General features: G+C 41.2%; 1 protein-coding gene across 1 annotated transcript in view; it reads left to right on the forward strand.

Moving 5' to 3' along the window:
* The first annotated feature begins 234 nt into the window (after positions 1–234).
* The window catches only part of OXCT1 (3-oxoacid CoA-transferase 1), a 135968-nt gene continuing 114156 nt past the window's right edge, over positions 235–22046 (forward strand). The window contains exons 1-6 of the mRNA XM_082622362.1: positions 235–378; positions 4310–4418; positions 6795–6885; positions 11444–11579; positions 15167–15316; positions 20707–20813. Coding sequence (XP_082478488.1) covers positions 301–378; positions 4310–4418; positions 6795–6885; positions 11444–11579; positions 15167–15316; positions 20707–20813 — 671 coding nt within the window. The 5' untranslated portion in view covers positions 235–300. The remainder of the gene's footprint in view (positions 379–4309; positions 4419–6794; positions 6886–11443; positions 11580–15166; positions 15317–20706; positions 20814–22046) is intronic.

Below are 22046 nucleotides of genomic sequence, written 5' to 3' on the forward strand. Positions count from 1 at the left end.
AGGGCGCGCAACACTACGGTCTGGAATACGCCCGACGCAAGGAAGCATACGAGCGCGGCCGGGCCGGGACTTTACCCGTGATCCGCCCCGGCCGCGGGCCCCTTCCAGCATCTCTTCACCGTCAGCCGGAGCCCGGCCCCGGAGGTCCCAGGACGTCACCGAAGCGCGATCAAGCCTCCAGCCCGCCCCCTGCGCGCCTTCTTTTTCCTCCCGTTCGGTGACGTGGAGGCCCGGGCCGCGCCTGCTGACACACTCACACGCTCGCTTCGGCCCGGCCTGCGCCTACCCCCCCGCCCAACCATGGCGGCTCTCACACGCCTCTCCTCCAGCCTGCGGTTCTGCGCCTCCGCCCGCCGCCCCGGGGGCGCCTGGTCCAAGGTAAAAGTGCGGGTGAAGAGCAAGGCCGCGCGTCGAACGAGTGCGGACGAAACCCCGAGTGGTGCCAGCGTTTTCTCCTCTGCCCGTACCCACCCGCTCCAGTCTGGGAGCCGTCATCTTGGGCGCAGTACCCAGGGCCCCGAGACGCGACGACGCCTTCCTTGCCTGGCCGCTCTGCCGCATGGCCTCCTTGGCTTGGTTCTACACCTGCTTTCCCGATGGGGCGAAACGAGGCAAAGAAGCGCGCGGAGAGGCTGAGGGGCAGGAGGACGCCTGGCAGCGCCGCCGCGCCCTTCGGGGCACGCGTCTCCGCTTCGCTGGCAGCCTTCTGGGAAGGGGCTCTGGCGGCCGAAACGGGACGAGGAGGGTTCGCTTGTTTAAAGGGGGCAAGGGGCGACGGCTGTAGCTGGTAGGTTTGCGCTCCGATTTGGGAATCTCGGGGCAGGGGCGCCTCTAGAGGCCCAGAACCCAGCGCTGGGCCAGCCGGGGGTCGGCTTGAGTTCACCGCCAAGGGGATGGAACGCTGCGCCCCACCATCCAGATAGGGCTGCGCCGCACCTCGGCGGTGGGACGGGGAACCCGGACTGGAGCCCTTGCCTGGTTGTTTACCTCCCCACGCGGAGGAGCCTGTAGAGGATAGGCGGTGGCTAGAGCGCGGGCTTGGGGCGCCGGCGTCCCTTCTTCCGAGGCTCCTCGGGATTTCCGATTTCAAAGCCTTTTGCAAACCTTGTTTCGCCTTCACTGCAAACACTTTACGAGTGGTAGTATCCTGAGGCATTCGCGCCGCGATTGTTGGCTGATGTGTGGTCTTTTTTTGCCCCATGCTCCGTCCCCGCCTGTAAGCCCACGTCCCGGTGCGGTTCCTATTCCGAGTCCTCGGACAGGACCAGATCTCTGAGTCTTGGAGGGTGGCTTACCTCGGCTACGTCCATCACCACGGGAGCCTTTTCCTTGGAAGAGACAAGGAAAAGTGATGTTTTTACTTAGCAGCGTTTTGAATAGTAGTTCCGAGCTTGAAAGCGTGCCTTGCACACTTGAGTACTCACAGGGAACTTCTGCCCCGTCCCATTGCTCTTCCTTCTTCCCCACGTCCACTCTCTGAGAGTGGTGAACACAGAGGGGCCACCAAGCCCCGTAGGTAAGTGCTAGGATGATTAGAATCATCCTATCATCCTAAATCATCCTAGAACGGTTTACTCATAAATGCTTCTTAAGAAGCATTTTGATAATTGCAGATAGCTTTGGATATGTAAAGCATTATTAAAAGGGAATTCGACCTTCAGTCAGATCGCTGTGAACGCTGAAACTAATGCAGATCAGGACACAGCGATATCCTTGGGCCAAGGTAAATATCATTCTTTCTTTTGACAGTTAATTATTTGCCTAAGTGTAACTTACTCATTTTCTTCAGTATATTGTTAAACTATTCCCGAAACCCAGCAAACCTCTTCTTAGATGGCCGAGCTACAAATTACGGGTTTTTCTGTATCTCATCTCTCCTCTCAGGTTTGATTATCATAGGTCCAACTCCAGCTTCCCTGTGTTCCTTCGGTGCTTGGCACTTAGGGCTCTTACTCCTTATTTAGCCCTTAAATCCTTACCTCCTGCTTGTGTTAACTGTGACACTTGTGTACTTGTGTAACTTTTTGAATGTGTGTACATTGTCTTCATAACCAGATGAAATTTGCAGAGACCATATTGTATGCCTTATTCTCTCTGTCTCTCTCAACATTACACACTACCCTGCATAGAATAGACACTCAACACGTTTCATAGGTGGATGAGAGGACGCTGTGGGAAACTTATGTGGTAACCTTGAGAATTTTTCTGCTAAACGTACCCAACAGGTAAAATGAGATAGGTTTTTTTTTTTTTTATTTATGATAAACATGTCTTTCAAACTTGAGTTTGCATCAGACTTACCTGGAGGCTTTATTAAATAGATTGCTGTGTTCATCCCCAGAATTTCTGATTTAGTAGGTCCTGGCTGGAGCCCCATACTCTGCATTAATAAGTTCCCAGTTGATAATGCTTCAGGTCTGAGGACTGCACTTTCAGAGCCATTGCCATTGACTTCGACTAAAATAGACTGTTGACTTAAAAAAAAATATATATATATGCACAACATGAGAGTTGCGAGTTAAGTTTTATTTGAGGCAAAATGAGGACTGCAGCCCAGGAGACAGTGTTTCAGATAACTCTGAAACTGGTCGGAGGAGGCCAGGGGAGGGGCCAGGATATTTAGAAGTTTTGCAACAAAGAGCAGGTAATTGGGAATGTCAAAAGATTGTTGTTAAATAAAGAAAACCAGATATCTCAAGTTAAGGAATTTAGCACTTTTTTTCTCTGTATGGGAAGATGCAAGATTCTGGGCTCACTGAAATCACTCCTTTGATATGCACCTATCTGGGGCCTGTATTTTCACACCCTGAGTTTCCTCAGGGCTCCCTACAGGGAGTGGCTGCAGTCTGATGGCTGCTAGATGGTAGGTATTCTTTTCAGCCCTGAGTTTTTTCAGGGCTCATCAGCTCACATTGGAGGGCTTGCAATCGCTGGTGACGGTGACATTCTTTGTTTACTAATATGGCAGGAAATATTCAATTTCTCAGCCTACTTATTCAGACTATCAGACTTTTAATTTCTAAGATTAAAAATATGTTTTTGTGTGTATGTGTGTGTTAAGACAGAATCAAATAACTCCTTGTTACTTGAGGGTAGGGAAGAGGAGAAAGCTGTCTGTAACTCAAGCCCTTTCCTTTCTATCCCCACCTCTACTTATTTACCCGTGTTTGGGCAGTGTGCCAGGGTATATACCAAGCTCCTCATCTGACCTTGACCAAGGTTGAAATTTAAAAGGACAAAGGTCATTTGGGCAACCTATACCTTTGCAGGTCTCATTTGACTTTCAGTATAGTTCTCTTAAATTTTCTTTTGTATTAACTGACACTTTTTATGAAAGGAGTTTTTGGAGGAAGAAAAGAATGACAGCTCATTTTTGCTGCTACTTTGACCCCCTCGGGTTCTTTGTCTGGGAGACTGATAGGCTGTGGCTGTGAGTTTACAACCTCGTTGGGCTGGTTAAGGGACAGCATCTCAGGAGTCAGGTGTCATTCTCTTCTACTCCCTCTCTTTTTAGGTTGATTATATAATGTGAATAAAGGAGAGAGGATGTTGAGTATGAGTGACTGATTGCAACACAATCGACTTTATCATTTTTTCTTGTCCATATTGTGGATGAAGTGTAAAGAGGGAAACAGTTTAAAACTGATGGTGAATGCTCGCTAGATAGCCTGATTTGCAACAAATAGTACACTGGGGTAAGACTAACCATGCCTCACTTGCAGATAACAGTGTGCTACTTTTCTCCAGCATCCATAAACTTCAGGCCCCTTAGGGGAATGAGTTTTTTGGTGTGCTGTTCTTTACTTGTCCGTTCAGGAGGCATTCTTTGACACCCAAGATTGGATCAGGGTCCAAATATGTAGTGTTTGTAGTATTGAGAGCAACAGTTGTGTCTTAATCCTTACTATCGATAGATTGAAATAAATAGTGCAGAACTTGGCACATAAATTTTGGCACAATAAATATTTGTTGGTTGTGTTGCTATCAGAAATCGATGCTTGATGACACTGACATTGTGAATTTGAGTCCCAGTACACAGGTTATCTACTTTCTTTCACTCTTCCGAGGGGCCGCAAATGACACAGTTTTCCTTATATAATAAAAGATATTGGTCATAAGGGGATTCTGGTGATAATCTGTGGATAGAGTATGTCCATCCTACTACTAAGATGAACTACTTATAGCCCAGTTCTTTCAAAGATGAGCTAGTGAAATTGTATAGATAAAAATTGAATACATCGCTATACATGGAAAGCAGATGCATGTTTCCAAATGTTTATTCACTTAAAAATGTTTTTTAATGTTTTAGGGATGTGTTTGCTACTTTTCAACCAGCACACGTCTCCATACCAAATTTTATACGGATCCAGTGGAAGCGGTAAAAGACGTCCCTGATGGTGCAACAGTACTGGTTGGTGGTGAGTAATAGTATTGTTTTTCTTTTTATGGTAACAGCCTTATGTTTTCAGCAAAGCAGGGAAATTACAATGGCAACATATGTAGATTAGAAATGCCAATTATTTTATTACTTAGTTTAGAAATGCCAATTATTGGAAATGCCAATTATTTTATTACTTATTTATTCATTATCTTATTTTTATTTATTTATTACACATTATCTATTTTTTATTACAGTGTCCCCTTCCTGAAAGCTTAGCAAGGTTTAGCACTTTATGTTTTACCTTTTCTTTCCTTTTGTGTTTCTTTTTCTATTATTTTGAAAAGCTGACACCTTAAATGGTGGTATCTTTTTTTTTTTTTTTTTTGTGGTACTCGGGCCTCTCACTGTTGTGGCCTCTCCCGTTGTGGAGCACAGGCTCTGGACGCACAGGCTCAGCGGCCATGGTTCACGGGCCTAGCCGCTCCGCGGCATGTGGGATCTTCCCGGACGGGGCACGAACCCGTGTCCCCTGCATAGGCAGGTGGACTCTCAACCACTGTGCCACCAGGGAAGCCCTAAATGGTGGTATCTTATTAGTAGCTTTGAAAAATCCCTAGATTCTTGGAAATTCATTGATCTCATCAGCCCACAGCTAGTCACTCCTTTTGTTTCTCCTCATTTTATGAGTTTGAGAGCACATATGCCTCAATCTGTTAGTGAGTCTCCCAAGTTCTTTGCTTCTCTTTGTTTGGAATGTCTTTTAGCACCACTGTCTCGCACTCATTAAACTTGCTGCCTGATTCTTATATTGTACATTTCTTTGGATTTCTAGGCCTTGGTCACAAAAATCAAGGCTTATTTATTTATTTATTTATTTTGCTTTAATAGCTGCCAATTTAATATCTCATTGTACAGTTATAAAGTACCGTGTTCAACTACTCCTATATTGGTGGGCCTTCAAGTTAGTCCATCTTTTTGTACCCAGAAAGTTTCTTCAATAAACATGCTTGTTCATAGATTCTTGCTTCCAACAGCTTTTGTTTAGATCTGGGGGCAGGACTAAGGGAGTAAATAAAAGATGAAGAGCTGGTGAGGCACCCAGAAATGAAACAGCAGGAAGCTGTTGCATCTTCCCAAAGCCTTGGGAAAGTGGACTGCCGTGTCCTGAGGCAACCTTGCTGAGAGGTCCATGCAGCAAAGGACTGAGGCCTGCTGGTGTTGGAGGGTCTCCTGCAGAGGCAGGGGGTGGCTGTGGCTCACCGCGAGGACAAGGACACTGGCAGCAGAAGTTCTGGGAAGTACTCCTCGGCATGAGCCCTTCCAGAGTCCGCCATTAGCCCCACCTCAAGGCTTATTTTTAAGGCTGCTCTTCATTCATTCAACTCAGCAGTCATTGAACTTTAGACCCAATACCATTTGAGGAATTATGGAAGATGTAAGGAAATGAAAGTCATTGGCTTAGGCTTCTAGATCTGCAAAATCTGCTCAGGCATGTAAAACAAACATGCTTGAAAAACTGACTGTACAAAGTGGGAAAATAATAGATATGTAGTTAAATGCAAGAAGAACAACCTGTAGCCGTATTAACACGTTGCACTTGGCCTTATACTTATGAATCAAGACTTGACGGTGATGACTGGTACTATATAACTATGTAAAACATTTGGATACAGCTGTGTGACCATTTATTTTTTTTGAGGTTAATATGTGCTTTTATTTGCCAGTAGACTTAACCAACATGGCCTGCAAACTTTTTTGATCTAAAAGACACATTTTATATCACAATCCAACCAACCTACACACGTATAAAATATGTATACATATATAAGTGAAACAAAAGTTTTGCCAAAAATGTCTATCCTGAGTGTTAATTCTTTTTTTTTTTTTTGAGACTTTTTTTAAGCAGTTTTAGGTTTACAACAAAATGGACAGGAAGGTACAGAAATTCCCCATGACCCCCCTCCCCACACATGCATAGCTATTATCAAGAGTGGTAGCTTTTTTTTTTTTTAAACCAGGGATGAACTGCCTTGGTACATCATAATCAACAGGTCCACGGTTCATCTTAAGGTTCACTTTAATGAAGTGAATAGTGTTGCATGTTCTATGGGTTTGGACAAAAGTATAATGACATATATCCATCATTATAATGTCATACAAAGTATGTCACTGCTCATAAAAACTTATGTACTCTGTGTATTCATCTCCCCTCTCCCCTCAAATTCCTGGCACCAGGAATTTGATCTTTTTATTGTGTATTTATTAAGTTGCTGAGATATGCCTGTGCATTTTGCTTAGTAGGTCTAATAATGTGCTGGTATATTTTCTTTTTTATTAGAAAGAATGACACATACATTTCCCTAAAAGAACATTACCCTCTACACAAATTGTTTATCTTTTTGGCTCATTATAGGTTTTGGGTTATGTGGAATTCCAGAGAATCTTATAGGAGCTTTGCTAAAGACTGGAGTAAAAGGACTAACTGCAGTCAGCAACAATGCAGGGTAAGCGTGCATTTTTAAAACAATTGGCTTGAAAGAAATGACAGTCCTCCATGATACTGAAATGAAGTTTACCAGTGAAATGAAAAATTTCCCTATTGACAAGAGCAGTATGCTCAAGGGTCAAAAGATAATGTTTATTAGGACTTGCGCCACAGTCCAGTGGTTGACTCCACGCTTCCACTGCAGGGAGCATGGGTCGATCCCTGGTCAGGGAAACCAAGATCCTGCAATGAAAAAAAAAAAAAAAAAAGTATGTTCAAATTGAGTCCTTCATTTTAAAATTTAAAGATGTTCCTTTATGTTGTATGTTATTATAGGTCTTTATAAAGGAAGATCGACATCCATTTTAGCTCTGTTTCACGTCTTTTCTTTTGGTTATGCCCGTACCCTAGATGATACATAAAGAATACCATCAATCATTACACATGTTGCTGGTCTTGGTAAAAGGAGGAGGGTATGCAGCTGGCACTTAAGACAGTAGGCTCACATATCAAAATGGTAAAAAATGAGCCATAAAATTTTAATGATGAATGGCCTGCATATTAAGATATATTTAGTTATCAAGGAAAAAGCTATTTTTGTGCAAAATGGTAAATTGTCAGCTCTCCTTTAACAATGAAAGACTTTAAAGATCTTAAAAATGAAAGAAATTAACTGAATTGGCAGTTTAGTCTGTTATCATAAAAGCAATTTAGAAGAAATAGCACAGATTATTTAGGAAACAAAACTGATCTACATTTGTGCTCATTTTTTCCTTTGCTGAGTTTATTTATGCTATTATTTTCATTTGGAAGTCTCTCCACTTCTCTGCCTATCCACATCTTTCCCATCTTACAGAAGAAGCCCTATCTAATTATAGAACTGCTCTAGCCTTCATTGATCTTTCCCCGTTCTGAATTCCTTTGGAGATGGTTAGCCTTTCTTTGTGTACTGAATTGTATTTATTATCTCTGATGTATATTACAGGCCAATCCTGTTACTTGGAGTAGTTTTCTTTTTTCTTTTTATTTTCTGGCTGCTCCACGTGGCATGCGGGATCTTAGTTCCCCAACCAGGGATCAAACCTGCACCCCCTGCAGTGGAAGCATAGAGTCTTAACCACTGGACCGCCAGGGAAGTCCCTAGAGTAGTTTTCTATTTCCTGCTATGCTTAGCCTATAGTCTCAGAATCACCGAGAGTTGGAGCTGGACGGGATTGTAGAGATCATGTTCCAGTTCTCTCATTTAACAGGGGAAACTCATCTGTAATCAGGGAAGTAACTTGTTCATGATCACTTGACATTTCTTAAACACATCCTGTGCCCTTTGAGCTGACTTTATATTTATTAAAAATACTTTTGATTATCAGTACTTGGTTGGGTTTTCCTGTTAGCTCAGTGCTTACAAGGAGTGGTGTAGATCAATGTGAATTCTCCATGCAGAGTAAGTACTGATAACCTGCTTCGTTGAACTCAAAGAAGGCACTTTGCACACCCTCATTGGCAGTTGATTCTCATAATTAGAGGAGTTTAAATCCTTGAGGTCTATAGGGATGAGGGCTTTGTTTTAGTCCTTAGAGTCAGATAAATGAGGACAACTTAGCATCTTTTTTGGAGAACCAATGACATGGTTTGAGTTGTTGGGTAAATGTAGAGAACATGGAATTAGAAGTAATGGTCATCACCAATATGTGGAATCGAAAAGAATGATACAAATGAACTTATTTACAAAACAGAAATAGACTCACAGACATAGAAAACAAACTTATGGTTACCAAAGGGGAAAGGGGGCAGGGGAGGGATAAATTAGGAGTTTGGGATTAACAGATATATACTACCATATGTAAAATAGATAAATAAGGACCTACTGTATAGCACAGGGAAATATATTCAATATCTTATAACAACCTATAATGGAAAAGAATCTGAAAAAGAATGTATATGAATATATAACCAAATCACTTTGCTGTACACCTGAAACCAATACAACATTGTAAATCAACTATACTTCAATTAAAAAAAAAGAAGTAATGGCTATTTTCTCCTTTAGAAAAAGACTCCATCTATATAAGTTCCGCCTGAATTGGGAAGTCTTTCCAAAGCTCAGGATTCCTGATTGTCTGCTTTTGTTTTATTTGCTTTAAATGACCACTAAGACCTGTTGGCCTGAGGTACCATTTACTTTGCTATGGAGTATTAACTGTTAGTCTTGATAAAACAAACCCTACCTTAGGATCATTCAGATGAATTAATACTTTGATATGGATTGATTAGGAAGGCAGGAAAATTGCAGATGTTCCTTTGATTTTTGGAAGACTTTGACATATGAATTACAAGCCTGTGTAAACCAAAAGTTTCATGATATGCTATATGTCAACCAATTAAATCACAGAGCCAAGGGAAGAATAGGTGTGCTATATTAGTTATTTTCATTTCCTCATGACAAGGTAATTTTGGATTACAGTTCTTGAAGGTGGGGATTTAGACAACTCCAAGGACAGCCCCACTTCCATGTAGAAGACTAATAAATACTGACAGGTAATATGTACAGCAGTCCTCCCTGATCCATGATTTTGCTTTACGTGGTTTCAGTTACCTATGGTCAACCTTGGTCTGAAAATATTAAATGGAAAATTCCAGAAATAAATAATTCATAAGTTTTAAATTACAGGCTATTCTGAGTAGTGTGATGAAGTCTCAGGCCCTCCTGCTCTGTCCTGCCCTGGATGTGAATCATACCTTTGTCCAGTGTACCCCTCCAGTTGGTCACTTAGTAGCAGTAGCCACCCCTGTGATCAGATTCATGGTCATCAGATCCACTGTTGCCGTATCCTCGGTTATCAGATCCATGATCTGTATCGCAGTGCTTGTGTCCAAGGAACCCTTATTTTACTTAATAATGGCCCCCAAGTGCAAGAGTATTATGAACAGTGGAGAGCTGTTTCCTCCAGCCCTGGGCCTGATGGGATGAGGGGAGGGGGCTGTTTGGACCCAGAAGAAAGCCTTATGGAGAGGGCTATCCAATGTGCTGCAGCCCGCCAGGGAGAGAGCCAAGGGAATAGATGTCCTGCTACCATTCTCCCCCCTCACCCCTCCACCTCCTTGGTGGTGCCTTTCACTGGCTGAACCCAATCAGCAGTGGATGGGCCCAATCAGAAGCCAGAGGGCAGGGCACTCCATGATTCAGTCTACACAGGGCAGCTGCCCCAGGCTAGAGGTTGGAGAATGGATCCGGAGGGACACATAGCAAATATCCAGCATGAAGACTTGATGATTTTCATTTTTATTACAAAGGAGCCAGTGAGGAGGGGAAAAGTGAAATCAAGCAATAAATTCATTTGACAAATGGTCAACAGATGTTTATGTAGAACCCTATCTGGAGGAAGAGTTTCCAAGAGAGATGGAAAGGCCAGTTCAAGGCCCCTAGACAGGATGTCTGGTGTGTTTGAGGGACTGTAAGGAGGCCAGCAGAAGTAGAGAAGTGAGCAAAAAGGAAAATGGGAGGAGTGAGGTCAGAGGTGTGAAAGGGCATCCCATCCCATCCCAGGGGGCCTTGCAGTCCACTCTAGAGACATTTGCTTTTTTTACTCTAAATAAATGGGTACCAAAGCAGGGTTTTGAGCACAGCAGTGACATGATCTGACATTTTATTTTATACTTGTATTTTTGGCTGTCATTTTATGAGTAGATTGTAGCAGGCAGGAGTAGAAACAAGAAAGGTTATTGCAGTATCCCGGCAAGAGATGGGCTGGTCCCAGAGAGGGAGTGAGAAATGCTCAGATTCTGGATAGATTCTGAAGGTAGAGTCAGGATTTTCCAATAAGGTTGCTGTGGAATGTGTGTGTCAGAGATCACACCATGAATTTTGTTCTGAAGTAGTGAGGATGGGGCTGCCATCAGGTGAGATGAGGAAGGCTGCAGATAGAGCTGCATTGAGGGGAATAGAATTGTTTACCTGAAGAACTGAAGGCCTAGCTAGATAGTAATTAGCAGTAGGTAAAAAGCAAACAAAAAACGTAAAGCATTTTGTGTAACGTTTTGCAAGAGCGACTTTTTAGTGATTTGTCGCCCTCTAGTGGACAAGTGTGTTATCAACCTTCAGGGAATGCTCACATCTCAAAAATGCACTCTTGAAAATACTTGCTATTTAGGCTTTAGTTTTCTTTTGAACCAAGTAAGAATAAATCATGCAGGTATTTCTTTTACACCCATGGTGGGTGGGAAATGTTATTAGATTCAATATTGGAAGCTAGGACTATAAAACAAGTCTATCAGGAGGTTGACAGTTACCTGTTACCTGAACTACTTTAAGGTATTCAGTGTGTCAGGACAGTTGAGGGGAGGTTAGAGGCTTGGAAATGCATTCTGAGAATTAGGAAAGAGTTAGTTGAGCGGGAATGGCCACTTGTGGGCATGAGAAAAATGAAGAGGGAGAGTGAAGTCGAAGTTGGGAGAAAAGGAGGTTGTCAGGAGAAATATGAGTGGTTTGTCATATAAAATTTCAAGTTTTTGAATGTAAGTGATATTAATATTCTATCAGATGTCCCTTTGATTGTAAGCTGCTTGCACTTTCCTTCTAGGGTTGACAACTTTGGTTTGGGCCTTTTACTTCGATCCAAGCAGATAAAACGCATGATCTCTTCATATGTGGGTGAAAATGCAGAATTTGAACGGCAGTATTTATCTGGTGAATTAGAAGTAGAGCTGACACCTCAGGTAAAAAAAATTCTTTCTTTTTTTTTTTTTTTTAAATACTAATTTATTTTAAAATTTACCTTTTTCTTCCTAGAAATTTCCTTGTGTAAGAGAGGTAAGGTAGAATGCTCTTTTGCCAAATCAAGGAATTGTGTTTATAGGTCACACCTCTTGATTGCTAGAGAATTAATATTTTGTTGCTGTGCACTGAAAAAGAAGGTGAAAATATCTAGGCTTCAGGATAAAATTTTAAGTTTGGCACTATAATGTGTATTTCATTGGAGTGTGCAAAAGAAATTGCTGGAATGTTTGATTGTCCTAAAAGTCAATTCCTATGAATCACAGAATTAGAAATTTGTGGGGAATCTGGTCTTGCTGAGACATAAGAAAGTAAAGGCCATGGAGGGACTATATCACAGAGTAAGTGCTGGGATCAGAGCCCAGGTGTCTAGAGAGCTGATGCCATTACAAAGGAAGCAGTGATTACAATTAATCTAGCAAGTTTCTGCTCACTTTATACACCATTTCCTCTCCTAACTGATTGAAGAGTTTGTCACTGAGCAAAGTTTTTGAAGACAGATGAGTAAAACAAGGGTCTACAGGTTGTATACATTACTCTTCCATTTTGACATGGTCTGCCTTCATCTCTGAAACTGAGCCCACCACTCTGCTTTATTTTGTCAACAGAATGTATTATTACCACTGACTTCATCAAATTGGTAATAATGTAATATAGCAGAATTAAAAAAATTCAGTCATTAAATCACTGTATATGCTTATCTGGAGAGAGCAGGCATGGAAGAACTGTTTTTTCTACCTGAAGCTTCACAGTGTTTTTCCAAGTCACACCTGATCACTCTACAGTCTTGGCACCTGTGCCTCTCATAACATTACACATGCTTGATTTATCCAATCTTCATTTAAAGTTTTTTGAGAATAACAAAAGGTGTACTATCTTCATCGCTTGTGCCGCTTTTACAAAATACCACAGACTGGGTGGCTTAGAGAAGAGAAATTTATTTCTCACTGTTATGGTGGCTGAGAAGTACAAGATCAAGGTACAGGCTCATTTGGTTCTTGGTGGGGGGAGGGGAGAGAGGGAGAGGGACAGTGACAGGGAGAGGGAGAGCACATGCAAGTGAGTGCTCTGGGGTCTCTTATTACAAGGACACTAATCCTCTTTTCTTTTCTTTTTTTTTTTTTTTGCGGTATGCGGTCCTCTCACTGTTGTGGCCTCTCCCGTTGCGGGGCACAGGCTCCGGATGCGTAGGCTCAGCGGCCATGGCTCATGGGCCTAGCTGCTCCACGGCATGTGGGATCCTCCCGGACCAGGGCACGAACCCGTGTCCCCTGCATCGGCAGGTGGACTCTCAACCACTGCGCCACCAGGGAAGCCCCACTAATCCTCTTTGATCAGGGCCCCACCCTTATGACCTCATTTAACCTTGTTGCATGTTGGGGGTTAGGGCTTCAACATGTGAATTTTGGGAGAAGGGGGGAACACAAATCTGTCCATACCATATAGTTTTCATCTTCACATTATAGGCTGAGGTAACATATCCTTTGAGTTGTGGAGATATTGAAAATTAACTTTTCAGTTACCTTTTTAATCTTTTTTTTTGTTTTTGACTGTGCTGGGTCTTTGTTGCAGTACGCAGACTTCTCTAGTTGTGGCGCACGGGCTCTAGAGTGCGTGGGCTCAGTAGTTGCAGCACACGGGCTTCTCTCTAGTTGTGGCGCATGGGCTTAGTTGCCCCGTGGCATGTGGGATCTTAGTTCCCTGACCAGGGATCGAACTTGCGTCCCCTGCATTGGAAGGTGGATTCTTAACCACTGGACCACCAGAGAAGTCCCTGCTTTTTTTTAATCTTTTGCATTATCCCTTATTTTGTCAGAACACACATACATGGGAAAGGAACTTCCTTAATACTTCTTTCACATTCTTCCTTTAAGCTGAAAGAAGTCAGAATTTCCTGCCCCAACTTAGTGGTGCATGAGTAAACACTGGCTCTGGGAACTCATTTTGCAGCCTGAGAGCCAGGGAGGAAGTGCTGATGAAGTGGTAGGGATTAGGACTCCCTTGGGGGTTGGATGTGGTGTCTTGGTGGTACCTACAGGGGGCCTGTATGTGGCAATAGTCGATCTTCATGCCTTTGCCCAGTTGGACAAAGAGGAGTATAGTATTCAGGGAGGGTGGACATAAAAAATATTTTAAAGTAGGGAGTGTTATTATGGTTGTTTCGATGATTTAATTTTTGTGGATGTTATTAACTTAAAATACCCAAAGTGCAGGGAAGAGTCACCTCTGTCCATCAGTTAGAACAGAGAACCAAGTATCTGGAAGGTTTTCAGTTACGTCACAGGTCCATCCTTCCTCAGAATATCCCGCCTATTCCAAATGACTCAGTGTCTGAAATCCCAGCTGTTAATCCCTTCTTTGAGTTTAGTATTTAAAGGCCCCAGTTCAAGTGAAAAATTGTTTTCAGGTTGGGACAATATTAACACACCATCATTAATATCTAAACCTAGGGAATTCCCTGGCAGTCCAGTGGTTAGGGCTCCGTGCTTCCACTGCAGGGGACACGGGTTCGATCCCTGGTTGGGGAGCTAAGATCCCACAAGCCGTGTGGCACAGCCAAAACAAAACAAAACAAAACAAAACAAAATCTGAACCTATTCTTACTACTGGTTAGCTAGTCAGTTATCTAGTCTGAATATGATGTAGCTAGACCGTAACAAGATGTTTCACATTAGGGAAAGTGTCAGGAAACGTTCGGGTCCAGAGTTATTACCCTGTGGGAAAACCAGGTGGAAAGGCAGGTGGTGGTGGAAGAGCTGGGGAAATTAGGTTTGAAATCGCTGGTCCCTAGAAGGGGGACAAAGATGATCAGAAGAAGATACAAAAAAACTTTACATATAGCTATTCCTACTCAGAAACAAAATTTGAATCTCTGTTGGCTTTTTAAAAACCATTTTACCTGTATGTTGTACTCTTTGTCTAGCTTGAATTTTTCCTTAGTTAGATAATGTAGTAGATAAAATACTTACGAGAATGGTTTAGAATAAATTCTAGATAGGTTTGAACGTTTTACATTATATAAAACGTATATATTATATAATATATATATATATATTATATAAAACGTATATATAATCATAACATTTTTATTAAAGATAAGGTTCAGGCCATGCCTACATAGAGCACACAGTAAAACACAAAATTTAACTGTATGTTTTTTAATGTATACAGTTAAAGTTACATACTTCAGATTTGGAAATTTATTTAAAAATATTACAGATAGACTGATGTAGAATGTGGTGTCAAGAAACCAGTGTAGACATGGAAGCTGAAAGCACTAATATACAAATAAGCAGTTTCATTAAGAATTAAGGATTAAGGATAGAGAGGTTGTTGTCTAGAAAGATAGTAACTGTTTTACATAGATATTCTAGCCTGCGGTGTCATGGAGACAAACCAATATGCACTGCTGGGTGTGGTTTAGATGGATAAACACCTAGAAAATAGGGAAGGTGCCTGTAAGTGTTTCTGTGTCTGCAGACAGAAGTGTGTTTAATGGACTTCTGATGCAGTGTTTGCTCACTTGTAGGGCACGCTTGCAGAGAGGATTCGTGCAGGTGGGGCTGGAGTTCCTGCATTTTACACCAGCACAGGGTATGGCACCCTGGTGCAAGAAGGAGGGTCACCGATCAAATACAACAAAGATGGCAGCATTGCCATTGCCAGTAAGCCAAGAGAGGTAAGAAAGCTGGATATCTCTATCAGCACAGGATTCCAGGTGGACTCGTTGGCTAACTAAGTATAAAACCACACCTATGTGAGAACAAACACTGTCATTCATTCCGTAATGTAAACATGTTAGGTAAAATTTCTAGCTAAAACTGAGCATCTGCTAGTAATTTAAATCACATAGAGAGACCAGAATAAATAAATGAGAAGAAAAGAATCTGTAATCTGTAGAAGGGGTGCAAGTCAAGATTAGTTTTACGGTAAGTTTTAAGAAATATAGGAGCGTTGATAATTGCTGATTATGTTTATGTGGAAAATAGAGTAGATGTATGCTATATATGGTATTAAATTCTTCATGCTCAGGCCCCTTCTGGATGTGATTGAAGGGGGAGAAAAAAGCCAAAGAAATCACAAGTTTGTCTACAATCTTAAAAAACGGGGTCAGTTATAACTATATAATGGAACAGAGGGTTCATATTATCTCCTTTGTCCTTCATTTTGTATACTGGACATATTTGAATAACTGAATAACTTAGTTTTATTTAAAGTGCTAGATAGTGTGGGGTATCTTTATACTGGGTGACTTCACTCACATATTAGAAAAGAATAGGGACTTATCTGGCAATCCAGTGGTTAAGACTTTGCCTTCCAATGAGGGGGTGTGGGTTCGATTCCTGGTTGGGGAGCTAAGATCCCATATGCCTCATGGCCAAAAAACAAAAATATAAAACAGAAGCAATACTGTAACAAATTCAATGAAGACTTTAAAAATAGTCCACATCAAAAAAATCTTTAAAAAAAAAAGAAAAGAAAAGAACTCTAGATCTAGATATAGGTATTTGAGATACTCAGGTTTGAGCTAGTTTTTTTTTTTTTTTTTTGCGATACGCGGGCCTCTCACTACTGTGGCCTCTCCCGTTGCGGAGCACAGGCTCCAGGCACGCAGGCCCAGCGGCCACGGCCCACGGGCCCAGCCACTCTGCGGCACGTGGGATCTTCCTGGACCGGGGCACGAACCCGTGTCCCCTGCATCGGCAGGCAGACTCTCAACCACTGCGCCACCAGGGAAGCCCTGAGCCAGTTTTTAAAATGATACAGGTCAGCTATAATTTTAGTATCTTTCCATTCTCCCTGCCCACATGGCTCATGAGCGTTAACAGATGTTGCAGAAATGCTGAGCTTATCTCTGGGGAAGTGAAAATTTAGTAAATCAAGGGCTTTTATCACCTTTCTGCTTATAGGGATGTTAGCTCTGCATGTCCGTGTTTTGAGGGAAGATAAAGGTCATGCCCTTGTCCCCTGCTGTCCAGTGTTTGTCCAGCAGCGTCCTCCATCTGGAGCTTTGCCTTTCTGATTAGAGTGACCTATATTGACTCAAAGCTTTTGTTAAAATTTTTCATACTCTATCTTGCTTCTTTCTTTACCGCCTAATTAGGTTTAAAAAGTTTTTGACAAAGTAAAGGACAGGAGCCTAATTATTAAGATGGATCTTGGTTAATATAGATAAAGAGGCCTGGCAAAATCAGGTGAATGCTTTGAGAGCTTGCTAGAAGTTACAGCATTAACTCTGCTGGTGAAAACATAGGATAGACTAGAATCTGTTCTGAATGCCTGGGTTCATTTCAGCCTGGAGTCAGGTGTAGGAATCTAGCAGTTTTGTCATTTTGTCTGCATCCCCTAGGAATACAACAATAATTTCTTGAAATGATTCTTGTTAGCTCTTTGTTGTCCTTGATTGTGGTGTGAAGAGGAAATGAGTGAATTCCTTAGGTCAGTGATAGTTATTGAGGACCTTCTGTTCGTCAAGCACTGGTCTAAGTGTGGTGGAAAAAGGGGTGTTCTAGACCAAGTCCCCCTGACAAGGAACAAATAGACAAACACAGAATGTCAATACTGGAAGTGCTGTGAACACAAATCAAGTAGGGCAAAGGCAGAGAGAATGATGAGTGGTCAGGAAGGTGTGCTCCAGGCTGGGTCAGGGAAAACCTCTCTGAGTAGGTGACATTTGGTAGAGGCCTGAATAAAATAGGGAATGAGCTGGGTGAAGATTATAGGTTTGTGCTCTAGTCAGAAGGAAGAGGAAGAACAGGGTCCCAGGGCAGCCTTGCCTCATGTGTGGAACAGCAGGGCAGTGAGACTGGAACAGAGTGAATGAGGAGAGAGTGGTAGGGTTGGAGGTTAAAGAGAGGCAGGAGCCAGACCACACGAGTTTGGCCTTTACTGAGTGTGGTGAGAGGACAACAGAGTGTTTTGAATATGGTGGGACAGTGATGGGATCTGAGTTACATTTTGGAAAGAACACTGTGGCTGTTGGGTAGTGAGTTTTTGCTGGAGACCCAACAGCAGAAGCAGGAAGATGGATGAAGAGGCTGTTGTATTAATCCAGGTGGGAGTGGAAGGTGGTTTAGACTAAGGTGGTAACAGTGGAATTTGTGAGAAGTGGTTGCAATTGGGAAATATGTTGATAGTAGAGCCAACAGGATTTACTGAGTAAGAAAAGACAAGAATCAAGCATGCTGCTTATTGAAAAGGGCCGAGCATGGGGGTAATCAAAGAGCTCTGCCTGGACTTGGTGCTTTTGAGACATTCATTAGCTTCCAAGAGGAGGTGTTCTGTAGGCTCGAGCTCAGCTCCGGGAGGGTTGAGAGCTGGGGTAGGAACATTGGAGGCATCAACATGTGGTGTTTAAATCCATGGGACTGGGGCTGGAGTGTAGACAGAGAAGAGCTCTTTTGCATTTAAGGGTTTAGAGGAGGCCTGACATTGAAAGGTTGAAAAGAGGAAAAGGAGCAGCAAATAAGATGGGAAAGAGTGTCTAGTGAGTGGAGAGGAAACCCAGGGGAGTCCAGTGATTTGGAAGATGGGAACTTTTACAAAGGAGGGAGTGATCAACCGTGTCACAGTATGAAGAGGTTGGGTAAGAGGACTGGAAATTGACTATTGGATTTGGAAACGTGGAAGTCATTGGTGACCTTAAACAGTATTTTTCTGGAGAAGAGGATTTTTCTGGAATGGTGAAAATTTGACTGGAGTGGATTCAAGAAAGGACTGAAAGATGAGGAAGGGGAGACTCTGACGTGCATAACTTTTTCAAGTGAATATAACAGCTAGTTTGACAAAGCCAATTCCTCCCCTGTTTTAAAATTTTAGAATAGTGAACACTTAGCAACTGCTGATGTGTAGACCCTTCAGGAAATTAGATAACTGGAATAGAAAGAAATGCCAATGTTTTTACTTTGCCCTGGCTTAGCATATATTTAGATGTATATGTAGTTCTCTAGATCTGTATGTAAAGGCTTCAGCTATCATCTCTGGTGATGGCTGAAATACATAAGACTTAAACTATATTGATGTGTAGGTTACAAATATCTTTCATATAATTTGTCTAAGTTCATATTAATATGATCCTCATTCATCAGTGATTCCCTAAATTCATTAATCCTTTCTAACAGGAAAGTGGGATAATGTCTTTAAGGAAACTCTTCTTTAAGAAATGATTCTGTTTTAGTGCAAATCAAAACTACAATGAGGTATCACGTGACACTGGTCAGAATGGCCATCATCAAAAAGTCTACAAATAATAAATGGTGGAGAGGATGTAGAGAAAAGGGAACCCTCCTACACTGTTGGTGGGAATGTAAATTGGTGTAGCCACAATGGAAAACAGTATGGAGGTTCCTTAAAAAACTAAAAGTAGAGCCACCATATGATCCAGCAATCCCACTCCTGGACATATATCTGGAAAAGACAAAAACTCTAGTTCGAAAAGATACATGCACCCCAATGTTCATAGCAGCACTATTTACAATAGTCAAGACATGGAAGCAACCTAAATGTTCGTCAACACATGAATGGTTAAAGAAGACGTCGTACATACATACAGTGGAATATTACTGAGCCATGAAAAGAAGTGAAATAATGCCATTTGCAGCAAAATGGATGGACCTAGAGATTATCATACTAAATGAAGGCAGACAGAGAAAGACAGATATCATATGATATCACTTATATGTGGAATCTAAAAAATTGATACAGATGAACTTATTTACAAAACAGAAATAGACTCATAGACATAGAAAACAAATTTATGGTTACCAAAAGGGAAAGCGAGAGAGAGGGATAAATTAGGAGTTTGGGATTAACATACACACACTACTATATATATATAAATAAACAAGAACCTACTGTATAGCACAGGGAACTATATTTAATATCTGTAATAACCTATAATGGAAAAGAATCTGAAAAAGAATATATATGTATATGTGTACATATATATGTCTGAATCACTTTGCTGCACACCTGAAACTAGCACAATACTGTAAATTAACTATAATTTAAAAAAAAAAGAAAGAATTTTTTTAAACCATAGTTAAAGAAAAGTAAATGTACTGGAGCTTTCTCCAACTTTCTATAAAATGCATGTAATTTGTCCACTAGGGGGCGCAGTAGGAATGAAAATGGAGTTTGGCCTTCAAATGGCTCCCATCTTGTGTGGTGATGGAGAGAGGTATTGACGTTGTTTCCCCTCTTCGTTTCAATTCCCAGAGCTAAGTCTCCATGAAGAAAAAAGGAACAAAGTGCCGCGGCATAGTTTTGCTTTATGTGTCTTCTCCTCTCCCCTCCCATTTGGAGTAGAATTAAAAGTAAATAAACATACAAAAATCAGTAGCCTTCCATCAGACCAGTAATGACAGAGAGAAGGTGTAATAGAGTAAAATATAACAGTCACAGTGGTATCAAAAACCAAGAAGCACCTATGAATAAAGCTGGAAAATATATACAAAGCTTTTTCCGAGGGAAAACTATGAAACTATTGAAGGAGGAAAAAGAAGACTTTAAAAAATGTAGACCAATATTCTCACACGTGGGAAGATATAGCATGTCAGTTCTCTACAAATTAGTCTAAAAATTTTAGGAATCCTAATTAAAATCTCAACAGAGGATGATGGATTCATTAGAAGAGACGAATGGATTTTTATAACTATTTTAGGTAGGAAAACAGTGCATTGCCCATTTCATGCAACTTACATGGTTTTCTGGGGTGGAGGGAAAGAGGGGCTCTTTTTCGTGTTCAGTATGTAATTTATTCACACAAATAATAAAGTGAGTGCTAACACACACAGTCTATGCCGTAAGCATATGGAACTTTCAGTTCCTCACAATTACCAAGCTTCCTCTTGCTTCTGAGCCTTTGCACATGCTGCTCTCTCAGTGGCCTCTTCACCATTTTGACAAAGCCCTGGTTGCCTGCACTACTCTTCCTTGAAGTTTCAGTTTAGGTCTCTCCCTCCTTTTCTGACTAGGCTTGTATCCCTATTATCTGCCTCTATCAGAGCAGGGAGCACAATCAAACAAGACCTCTGAAGATCCTGACAATGCCCTCTTTGTCTCTTGCAGGTGAGGGAGTTTAATGGTCAACATTTTATTTTGGAGGAAGCAATCACAGGGGATTTCGCTTTGGTGAAAGCCTGGAAGGCAGACCGAGCAGGAAATGTGATTTTCAGGTAGTATAATGGTTTTAAAAAATGTTAAATGTAATGCATTTCAGCAACTTTATATTTCCAAAATTATGATTACAAAATGGATATCTTGATGTGTTTGGTATTTAAAAATTTATTTTAAAAATGGCTTAAAATCAAACACACCCGTGTGTGTGTATATAGGTGGGTGCAGAACCATTGCTGTGCGGTCATACTGGTTTGATGCACTTGAGGGCATCTGTTCTGATTGGTTGGTACCCATGGTGCACTGATTGTTAACTATTTGAATCTGTATATCCTTGTATATAGTCACATACAAATTTTTTTTGCCCCTGTGTACTTTAGTTGCCAAAACTAGTTACAGTGTTGTGACATGCTTAAAAAAATGTGACAAAAGCACACAATTATATTTAATTTTGACAGTGTTATTTATATGCATTGTCTTAAAATGCCTGTTACTTTGATATTCTGGAAAAATATTGCTAATAATCACTTAGGTCTGTTCTTTTCCAGGCCTATTGTTGTCTTCTAGGAAATGCTTATAAAGATTATGTCTGGAAAGTTGGTTACCCTTAATAATGTTTAACTTTCATTCTCGTTATCTAGATAGCCACAGATATTAAGCCACTTAATAGATTTCAATATCTTTTGATTACCCTAAGCATACTAAATACCAAGTTTTAGTATCTTGGATTTAGGGATTATATAGTTGTTTTTGCAAATTGTGCCACGTTTGAATATACTCATAAAAGTTTTTCAAAATGTTTGGTCTTGAAGACGTCACCTGTTAGGTTACAGAAATAATTGTCTTTCTCATTATATTGGCCTTTTCCTGCTTTTAGTTAGTGATATTTTTTATCTTTACCAAATGCAGCTTTGGTATGATCACAATTAAATTATCAGTGATCACTCTCATGTTTTTGTTCATTTCTGAAGATCTTCTATGACATAATACTGTATTTGATTTCTTGAATTTAGCCAATTTTTTTGTTCATTTGTTTTTGTTTTGTTTTTGTTTTTTTTGTCTGGGCCGCAGCATATGAGATCTTAGTTCCCCAACTAGGAATCGAACCCGTGCCCCCTGCGGTGGAAGCGTGGGTCTTAACCACTGGACCACCAGGGAAGTCCCGGGATTTAGCCAATTTTTGATATTATAACTAATTTTGGCAATTACAGAGGACATTTTGAATGTTGCCTACCTTATTTGACACCTTGATGTAATGCTTGCAAAGCTTAGTTGTTTTTTTTTAAAGATTA

Source organism: Mesoplodon mirus, assembly GCF_964341445.2.
Source record: "Mesoplodon mirus genome assembly, chromosome: 5".
In the NCBI taxonomy this organism is placed as follows: Eukaryota; Metazoa; Chordata; class Mammalia; order Artiodactyla; family Ziphiidae; genus Mesoplodon; species Mesoplodon mirus.